Here is an 11,201-nt window from a genome sequence, read left to right on the forward strand (position 1 = left end):
AAAGTCAAAACTTTTTCGAGAATAAAAAAAGTCAAAACTTTTTCGAGAATAAAAAAAGTCAAAACTTTTTCGAGAATAAAAAAAGTCAAAACTTTTTCGAGAATAAAAAAAGTCAAAACTTTTTCGAGAATAAAAAAAGTCAAAACTTTTTCGAGAATAAAAAAAGTCAAAACTTTTTTGAGAAAAAGTCAAAAGTTAAGTCTAAACTTTTACTAGAATAAAAAGTCAAAACTTTTTTGAGAAAAAGTCAAAAATTAAAAAGTCGAAACTTTTCCGAGAATAAAAAGTCGGAACGTTTTCGAGAATAAAAAGTCGGAACGTTTTCGAGAATAAAAAGTCGGAACGTTTTCGAGAATAAAAAGTCGGAACGTTTTCGAGAATAAAAAGTCGGAACGTTTTCGAGAATAAAAAGTCGGAACGTTTTCGAGAATAAAAAGTCTGAACTTTTTCGAGAATAAAAATTCTGAACTTTTTTGAGAATAAAAAGTCAGACTTTTTCGGGGAAAAAAAGTCTTAACTTTTTCAAAAATAAAAAGTCGAAACTTTCGAGAATAAAAAAAAATCTAAACTTTTTTGAGAATAAAAAAAGTCTTAACTTTTTAGAGAATAAAAAGTCGAAACTTTCGAGAATAAAAAAAATCAAAACTTTTTTGAGAATAAAAATGTCAAAACTTTTTAGAGAATAAAAAAAGTCGAAACTTTTTAGAGAATAAAAAAAGTCGAAACTTTTCGAGAATAAAGACGAAAGTTATCAAGAAAAAAGTTTAAATTGTGAGAATAAATCTAAACCACTGGTCTCAAACTCAATTCCTGGAGGGCCACAGCTCTGCACAGTTTAGCTCCAATCCTAATCAAACACACCTGATCCAGCTAATCAAGGTCTTCAGGATTACTAGAAACTTCCAAGCAGGTGTGAGTTGGAGTTGGTTGGAGCTAAGCTCTGCAGAGCTGCGGCCCTCCAGGAATTGAGTTTGAGACCTCTGGTCTAAACTTTTTAAGAATAAAGTCCAAATTGATCGAGAGCAATCAAAATGTTTTGAGAATAAAGTCAAATTGTTTCAAGAATAAAGTTTAAATTATTTGAGGATGAAAAGTCGAAGCTTTGCTTTGAAGTGTTTTGAGAATAGACTACTCTCAAAATATAACTATAATTGCTACGATTTAATTCTCATAATTTCGACCTTATTCACAAAATTTTTTTACTTTATTCTCATAGCATTATGTCTTTATTCTTGTAATTTTGACCTTTTTATCTCGAAACATTTCGACTCTATTCTCAAAAAGTTTGACTTTATTCACAAAATATTATCACTTTATTCTCCTAATTTCAACTTTATTCTCGAAATATTTCAACTTTATTCTCAAAATATTATGACTTTAATCTTGTAATTTTAGTTTTGACTTAAAATGTTGATTTTTCTTAAAATGAAGTTTTTTGATTTGGCATCTAGCGTTTCTTGTCTCTGCCATTTGTAAGCTCTTTCAGTAGCAGTGGTCTACTAAAAGCCTCAAAGGTGTCAGGACTAAGGTGGAGAAAACATGGGTGCAGGATTTTAGGAAGTTTTATTCATCCACAGGCATCTTCCCATTCATTTCTCCTCTTCTTATCACCAAGAAAAGCTGTAAAGACTTATAGTGCTTCTTTTGTTGCCCTTCGACTGAAAATTACAACCAAAAGCCGCACAATGTGGCATTATACCAGTATTTTATTTTCAGATTTTTGTTGTGGTAAAAATAGCAACAGGTAGATAGCTCACTGAGTGCAGTCATTTCACATCATCTAAATAATGGTGCCCCCATAGTCCAAAACATCCCTTTAATACTAGTTTTTAATATTTTTGTTTGGTTTAAAGAAACGTTTAGCACGATAAATGTGATCATTTATTAAACATGCATTAAAGAATTTGGATCAAACTCTTAAAATATTCAAATGAATTGCTACTGATGAAGTAGAATGAAGAATCTGTGATGCCTGTGGATTAAAATGTATCAATCTTCAGATTGGGGTCAATGAGCTCTGTCAGGTAAAAGACTAAAGCTCTTTAAACGCTGCACTGCACACTGTGTCCACAACATGGAAAATGTCAACCGATCCTGATGACTACAGTGGGAAGGTGAGATTAGAATTACTCATGGAGATTTCAATATTCAACATCAGAAACACCTGCACCCTCAGTCCTATAGCAAAAATGTTTTGGCTCTTTTAGAAAAAGCCAAAAATGTAGGCCATGGAGATGTGAATTTCTTTCATGAGGCATTTTCAGCAGTTCAAAATCAACATATCCAATCATTTATGAGACCAATTTACTTTTAGAATCTACCTTTTCTTGAATATCACGTTCATCAGCTGGCAAACAATTGCAACAACATCACATTATTCCACTCCAGTCTCCATGGCCCATTCTAATGTGCTCATGAAGACGCTGGCCAGATTATCACCTTTCGCTGAGCACAGCACCTTCTCTTTAAATCTGAGGTTCAATGACCTCTCCACACTTTCAATGCCTTCTGTCCTTGTTCTTCATTGGCCCTACCAACCCAGGTGGTCAGAGACATCTCCAAAATCCCTCTAAGACTCCAAACAATTCATCAGGTCACCGAGATCCAGTCGAAGTGTGAGCTGTATCGTTGTCAGCACCTGGAGACCTCTGGGCAAGCGAGTGGTCATCCAGAAGGACTTCTTTTCCCTGATCAAGAGTCAGTATGGGGGCCGGGGGGAGCGCCGAGGATAAACACTCCAGGGAGCTAGAGAAGAAACTGAAAGAGGACGCCGACAAAGATGCCAGGACCGTCAAACTTCTGCTGCTAGGTAACAACACACAAGCGGAGTCAAAACATAAAGAATAGCTTATTTGCTAGATTTTGGAAGATGCTGTACTGCAGATTTGTTGTGAAGCCTTCCCATAATAAACAGGCAACAGCTTCATATCATAGCCATAGACGATTATGAAAGAATCTTTATGTTTCATGAATTTGTTTTTGTTATATGAAAGAAATATTACATATTTAAAGCTCAAATGCAAGATGAAAATTAATGCCTGAGGCCTACTGAAATTCAAACCAAAGTGGAGTTAAACTGGAGATTCATAATTGTGATCTAAGTCTTATTACAAAAGACACTAAAAAGTGACAATTTGCATCGCTAAAAAAACCCTGCATGCCAGAATCAAGACGTATTAATAGTATGCATGTAAATTCAGCAAAAGTTGCATTACTGTCTATCATATCTGTGTGTTTTGTCCGTGAGGTGATGTAGGTCAGGGTCATGGGACATCAAGCTTGGACAAGGCTTAGGACAAAATTAATAAGCCTTAAGCCTCTTAATGTAATCCTTCAAAAGATAAACACAGTAGAGGAGAAGGATGTATTCATTAATTCACAATGATAATAAATAAATAAGTAATTAATAAATAAATCTTTCTAATTGTGTGAATGTCTACAGTTTGACAAATCTTAGTTGTTTTACTACTTAGGATTTTACATTGGAACAATATAGATCTATGAACTTCAAAATATAAAAAAGAGATTTTAGCAGTAATATTGTGAAATAGCTACTTTCTATCTGAATATATTTTAAAATGTAATTTGTTCCTGCGATCAAAGCTAAATTTTCAGCATCATTACTCCAGTCTTCAGTGTCAAATGATCCTTCAGAAATCATTCTATGGTGATTTGCTGTACAAGAAACAATTTTTATCAATATTTAAAATTGAGTACATTTTTTGAATAGAAAGATCCAAAGATCAGTATATATGAACATTATACACTAATGTATAATGTATAATTTTCTTTTCTTTAGGAAGAAATTATAGAAATTAATACTTTTATTTAGCAAGGATGCTTTAAATTCATCAAAAGTAATAATAAGGACATTTATATGTTACAAAAGATTTATATTTCAGATAAATGCTGTTCTTCTGAACTTTCTATTATCCAAAAAAAAAAAAAAACTGAAAAAATTCTACTCAGCTGTTTTCAACATAATAATAATAATAATAATAAATGTTTTTTGAGCAGCAAATCTGAATATTAGAATGATTTCTGAAGGATCATGTGACTGGAGTAATGATGCTAAAAAATCTGCTTTGAAATCACAGGAACAAATAATATTTTAAAATATATTTAAATAGAAAGCAGTTATTTTAAATTGTAAAACTATTTTAAAATTGTACTGTTTGGGCTGTTCTTTGGATCAAATAAATGCAGGCTTGGTGAGCATAAGAGACTTCTTTAAAAAACATTTAAAAACTTTTGACCGGTATTGTATTCATATATTTCAACTGTGAAACAAACAAAATGAACCTTTTTTAATAAGATTGGGGTTTGGCTCGAGATAGAAGGCACCACAAGAATATCACTAGGTTTATCACAATTTTGTCAAATCAGTCGGCTAACAATCAAATCAAATTCAGAAATGGTACTCTCCATCAAATCCTTTCATAGTTTTGGTCTCATGATATTTCTTTCCTCATAACTTAAACAGTCTGTGATTCGAATCTATTTTCAAGTTGTTCTATATGTGTGTGTGTGTATGTGTGTGTGTGTGTGTGTGTGTGTGTGTATACATATAAAATGTACAAAAAAAAAAGATTTTAAGACATAATATGTCTAATATGTCTAATGTTGAAAATTTCTATTTCAATACTTTATTTTAGTTCATCAAAGTATCCTGAATATATATATATATATATATATATATATATATATATATATATATATATATATATATATATATATATAATGTTTCCACAACAAATAATAAGCGGCACAACTATTTCCAACAGTGATAATAAAAAGTAATGTTTCTTGAGTAGCAAATCAGCATATTAGAATGATTTCTGAAGGATCATGTGACACTGATGACTGAAGTAATGCAGAAAATGTAGCTTTGCCATCACAGGAATAAATTACATTTTAAAATATATTAAAATAGAACAGTTATTTTAAATTGCTCTAAATTCACAATATTACCGTTTTTACTGTATATCTGATTAAATAATGTAGCCTTGGTGAGCATAAGTGACTGCATTCTTACCAACAACAAACTTTTGAACAGCAGTGAATATGTAATAAAAACTTAAAGCAATAACCGCAATAATAAACTGATTACTATCTTCTTTAGGTGCTGGTGAGTCGGGGAAAAGCACAATTGTCAAACAAATGAAGTAAGTGCTGAAGAAAAACCTATGATAATACAATGAATTGGTTTATGTGAGACTACACTCACTATTATTTAATATTCAGTGATCTTTCTTATGAACAGCTTGGTCATTGTTTTGTTTTTCCATGACAGAATTATTCACAAAGATGGTTACTCCCTTGAAGAGTGTTTGGAGTTCATTGTCATCATCTACAGCAACACCCTGCAGTCGATCCTGGCCATTGTGAGAGCCATGACCACTCTCAACCTTTCCTATGGAGATGCTGCTGCACAGGTGCTCTACTCGAACATTTAAGCATTCATAGTCATTAGCAATAAACATACACATACAATCCAGCTACTTCAACTTGAAAAGCAAAAAAAGTTCAGGTGCTGCCTTAAAATTTTAAGTACAATGAAATTCTTTCTACAACCAAGTCATTTAAACCTAAATTAAATCAAATTACTTCAAAAATGAAGTTGAAAAAAAAAAATTAAGAATGAAAGGGTTAGTTCATCCAAAAATGAAAATTCTGTCATTAATACTCACCCTCGTGTTGTTTCAAACCCATAAGACCTTCGTTCGTCTTTGGGAACACAAATTAATACATTGTTGATGAAATCCGAGAGCTCTCTGACTCTCCATAGACAGCAAGGGTCCTATCACGTTCAAGGTCCAGAAAGGTAACAAGAACATTGACAAAATAGTAAAAAAAAAAAAAAGAAAAAAGAAAAAAAGGCACATAAAACGTTTTCTCCTGTCGATGTTCTTGGTACCTTTCTGGACCTTGACCGTGGTAAGACACATGCTGTTTATGTAGAGTCAGAAAGCTCTTGAATTTCATCAAAAATACAATGGTGAGTACTGCAAAACATACATAATTTTACCTGTTTGTTGCAGGATGATGCAAGGAAGCTGATGCACTTAGCAGACACCATCGAGGAAGGCACCATGCCAAAGGAGCTTTCTGATATCATCTTGAGGTTGTGGAAGGACTCGGGCATCCAGGCGTGCTTCGACAGAGCCTCCGAATATCAGCTCAACGACTCTGCCGGATAGTATGGCTTCATAATTAGTCTTTTAAAGCATTAAATACCAGTTAGCAAGGTTTTATTGTCCATGATCAAATCAGTAACAAAATCATCTTTGAAATATTATGTAGTCTACAGGAAAATACTGTATTGATTCTTGCTTTATCTCCAAGCTATCTGAATGACCTGGAGAGGCTGGTTCGGCCTGGCTATGTCCCTACTGAACAGGACGTCTTGCGATCAAGAGTGAAGACCACTGGTATCATCGAGACCCAGTTCTCCTTCAAGGACCTCAACTTCAGGTTTGTTACATCTACAAAGAGCTTCCTCAATCATAACTATGGCATGAAGTAAACCAACCAATGACCATCATCATCTCAAAAATCCAAGCAAGTTTAAAGGCCTGTTCACACCAAGGACGATAACTATAAAGATAATTATATTAGCGTCAATACAAGCGGACAATAACTAATGTTGATTCTAATCGCACACTTGGGCTACTTCAACACTGTTGCCGCGGGTTGTTTTTCATGTCCGCGAGTTAAAGCAAACTCAATATCGTGATATTTAGCCCCTGGAATGTGAATTTTACCTGGGGAACCATGTCAAAAAAAAACATGTATTTTACACCCAGGATTGCGATTTTAAAATGCGACTGGGATAGTTTTGAGTAGCAATTGGGAGAACCTGGCAACCCTGGCTCGTCTTTTGCTTTAAATTCTCAAGCTTGCTATAGCAGGACTGATTCTGATTAGGTGTCAATGTTTTTATCGTTCACAAGCAGGAAAAAAAAAAACTTTCTGAAAGTGATTCCAACAATATTGTTTCTTTTTGCCTTATTGTTATCCATCTTAAAGAGTGGGCGCGGCCATCTGTAAATGTAATGGGTCTGGCTTCCAGTCTCATCTGCCTACAGCTCTTTTTAGCTGTACAAAAAGCTTGTTTTGCTACTTGATATTGCAAATTAGTGTGTCCTTCCATATTATTTTAATGTCTTAATTATGAACATAGTGGTTTGTAGTGCAAACAGTATTACTGTTTTACAGCACATTGTTATTGTTTTCGTTATTTCTATATAGCGGCTAATGATCCATAAGTCTTGTCCATAGGCTTACTTCTGCACAGTCTTACATTAAAGAATAAGGTGGATAGCTGTGATGTGGACTTTATGGAAGCCTGTTTCCGCCACTGAATAAAAACATTAAAAAAGGTTATTGCGACTTATCTCACAATTCTGAGAAATAAAGTCAGAATCGAGTGATATAAACTCGCAATTCTGAGAAATAAAGTCAGAATTAAGTGATATAAACTCACTATTCTGAGAAATAAAGTCAGAATTAAGTGATATAAACTCACTATTCTGAGAAATAAAGTCAGAATTAAGTGATATAAACTCGCAATTCTGAGAAATAAAGTCAGAATTAAGTGATATAAACTCACTATTCTGTGAACATATCAGGCTTTTTTTCCTCCTCAGAACTAGACTTCATAACTCGCTATTGCAAGTTTATATCTCACATTTCTGAGAAAAAAAATCAGAATTTTGAGTTTATATCTCAATTCTGACTTTATTTCTAGCAATTCTGACATTACAACTCGCAATTGTGCATTTATATCTCACAGTTCTGGGGAAAAAAAGTCAGAATTGTGAGTTTACAGTCATTTTTTTCCCATTTTGTTTTGTTGCAGCCTTATGTTAAACTGCTTTAAATTACTTTTTTTTCCACATCAATCTACATCTCATACACCATGATGACAAAGCACAAAACAGGTTTGTAACAACTTTGCAAATTTATTAGAAATAAAAAAAAACTGAAAAGATCCCATTGCATAAGTATTCATACCCTTTTCTGGGACACTCGAACTTTAGCTCAGGAGCATTCATATTGCTACACTTCGAGTGGAGTTAAACTGTGGCAAATTCATTTGAATGAGTATGATTTAGAAAGGCACAAATCTTAGACAAAGGTCTGACAGCTGAAAATGCATATCAGAGCAAAAACCAAGTCCTGAGGTCAAGATAACAGCCTGTAGAGCTCATTGACAGACTTGCGTTAAGGCAATGATCTAGGGAAGAGTTCAGAAGAAAATCTGCTGCATTGAAGGTTCACAGAAGCATGTAGCCTCCATTATCCATAATGGAAGACGATTGGAACAACTAGGACTCTAGAAAATGTCTGCCAGCCCCCATCCAAGCTGGAGAGGTGAAAGGGTGAGGCAAAGAATGGCAGATAACTGCAAAGCTTGTCACATCATACCCAAAAAGACTTGAGGCTGTAAAGGTGCTTCAACTATGTACTGAGTTAAGGGTATGAATACTTATGCAATGTACTTATTTCAGTGTTTTACTTTTAATAAATTTGTAAAATTTACAAATCTGTTTTTTGCTTTGTCATTATTATGGTGTATGGAGTGCAAACTGATGTGGGGAAAAACTCATTTAAAGCAGTTTAACATAATGCTGCAACAAAACAAAAGTGAAAAATGAAGGAGTGTGAATACTTTTGCAAGGCACTGTATATAACGCAGTTCTGAGAAAAAAAAGAATTTTGAGATAAAAAGTTGCAATTACCTTTTTGATTTTGTTATCAGTGGCAGAAACAGGCTTCCATAGGATATTTTCTTTATCGTTATCTTTGTAGTTATCGTCCTTGGTGTGAGCAGGCCTTCAAGAATGCAAAAGTCCAAGATGTTATTTGAATAGACAACATTGCTAATAAAATTATTTTTTTTTTTTGGTCTGCAGGATGTTTGATGTGGGTGGTCAGCGCTCAGAGAGGAAGAAGTGGATCCATTGCTTCGAAGGTGTGACCTGTATTATCTTCATCGCTGCTCTGAGTGCATACGACATGGTGCTGGTGGAGGACGATGAAGTGGTGGGTTGCCATTTGTGGCCCATGAATGAAACCCCAATCAGAAGTTATATGTGTAAACTACTGAGGCATTTTAGTGACAAACCCTGTTTTTCCATGTCCTTCCTATCAAAGAACCGAATGCATGAGAGTCTCCACCTGTTCAACAGTATCTGTAACCACCGTTACTTCGCCACCACATCCATTGTACTCTTCCTCAACAAGAAGGACGTCTTCGTGGAGAAGATCAAGAAAGCTCATCTGAGCATGTGCTTCCCTGATTATGATGGTGAGACAGCTTTTTGTCTGCAAACAAAAATATAAACTTCATTCTTTAACATATAGATTCTCACAACTGCCTTAAAACATTCAAACTTATAATTATTAATATGTAAAACCATGCTAAAAAATATAACGGCATGCCTTTCTCAGGTCCCAACACCTTTGAGGATGCTGGTAACTACATCAAGCTGCAGTTCTTAGATTTGAACTTGCGACGAGACATCAAGGAAATCTACTCCCACATGACCTGTGCCACAGACACAGAGAACGTCAAGTTTGTGTTCGATGCCGTAACAGACATTATCATCAAAGAAAATCTCAAAGACTGCGGTCTCTTCTAAACAAGTAAGAGGTGATTACAATATAATACCATAAATATACAGTAGTAATATAATATTATATTAGTATTGCGTTATGTTGTTGTAGCATATTAAATATCTTTACAATTTCCATATGTGCATAATTAAAAAGTCTTTCTTTCGTTTACAGAGCGGCTTAATCAACAAAACCCAATACTGACCTATTGCCCCTTGTAGCCTGTTTTCCTCCCTGGTTAATGAGGAATTCTCCAGTGCACATACATACACACACACACACACACACACACACACACACACACACGAGAGAACTGAAATGATTAAATCTTGTTGAAGAAATTATATTGTTGCTGTTGGGATCTACATTTGATTAAAACACACTGCATATAATTAATATCAGAGCCTACATATTCATAGCAGCCAGTCATAACTTGTCATAACAACATGTATGGGCTCTATTAGTGTTTTTTTTTTGCAGTGATCTATCCTGTAGATTTGCAACTCCACTTCACGCAGCTGTAAACCAAATAATTATCCTTCTGATCACCTGCATATGCACTTCAGCATGTTTTGCAAGAGTACATTATGAAGCATTTCAGTTATAGCATTAATTGTGTAAGTTCATACTGTTCAAGCTGATTTAGAAAAGTTTCGACTTTACCGAGAGACAAAGTTCTGTTTTATTTACAAAGGAGTTATATCATGTTAAGTCCCATGATCAGAATCTCTATGTAAGATGAATGACTTTGAAGAAAAGAGAGCATGTAATAAGTTGTTTAGCTCAGGAGCAGCTAGCTGAGAGACAAAGAATTTTTAAGTGCACAGATAAAATTACATCAGCAGATATTGATTAAAATGACACAATTGACTACAAAACCATAAACAACCATGCAAATGTAAAATGAACGAATAAAGCTTCTGTAGAAAAGACTGAACCTGATGTGTTTGTCTTTTAAGCGTCCTGAAAGAATGCAAACCGACGAACAGCTTAAATCCAGAGAGAAACAGGCATTAGCATCTTAAACCACATTGGGATGGTTGACTGTTCGCAAATATATATTGAGAATTACTTATGAATATAGAGTTTTATTATCAATTTTTATAAAACACACACATACACGGCTGAAGTCAAAAGTTTACATACACCTTGCAGAATATACAAAATGTTACTTATTTACCAAATCTATTTTATTTACCCTGAAAGAAGTTTCAGGGTGAAGATCAGGGTAAAGTTTACTTATTTTGTCTTTTAGGGAAATTTAGTACCTTCTATAGCTTATGAAGAGCAGTACTACAATGAAAAAAATATGCTATTTAGTAGGGATGCAACAATACAGTTAGTCCACGGTTCAATACGTACCTCGGTTTTTAACCACGGTTTTCGGTTCGGTTCGGTTCTGATATTGCTACTTCAGTGTGGGTTTTTTTGGAACAAATTAACAAAATACTCCTGTAAACCTCTGCACACTAGATAAAGTGTGGTTTAGTATGTGTCTGCTTAATTTTTCTTTTGAGAGAGGTATAATTTTTTAGATTTTTACGCAAAATAGAATGGGTTTCATTCATACTGGATGCCAG

At 34.2% G+C, this 11,201-nt stretch overlaps 1 protein-coding gene across 2 annotated transcripts; it reads left to right on the forward strand.

Annotated features, from left to right (window-relative positions):
* The first annotated feature begins 2,584 nt into the window (after positions 1-2,584).
* On the forward strand, positions 2,585-10,558 carry gnat1 (guanine nucleotide binding protein (G protein), alpha transducing activity polypeptide 1). Of its 2 annotated transcripts, none has more exons than XM_073851883.1 (9): positions 2,585-2,809; positions 5,123-5,165; positions 5,294-5,435; positions 6,042-6,199; positions 6,346-6,474; positions 8,919-9,048; positions 9,160-9,313; positions 9,457-9,658; positions 9,796-10,558. In XM_073851883.1, exons 1-8 carry the CDS (start codon positions 2,704-2,706, stop codon positions 9,645-9,647), a joined length of 1,053 nt encoding a protein of 350 aa, XP_073707984.1. In that variant the 5' UTR covers positions 2,585-2,703; the 3' UTR covers positions 9,648-9,658; positions 9,796-10,558. The 2 variants fall into 2 exon arrangements, with proteins under 2 accessions (XP_073707984.1, XP_073707985.1); XM_073851884.1 differs by having other exon boundaries at positions 9,457-9,651.
* Positions 10,559-11,201: the final 643 nt, after the last annotated feature.

The sequence above is a fragment of the Garra rufa genome, chromosome 12 (genome assembly GCF_049309525.1).
Source record: "Garra rufa chromosome 12, GarRuf1.0, whole genome shotgun sequence".
Lineage (NCBI taxonomy): Eukaryota > Metazoa > Chordata > Actinopteri > Cypriniformes > Cyprinidae > Garra > Garra rufa.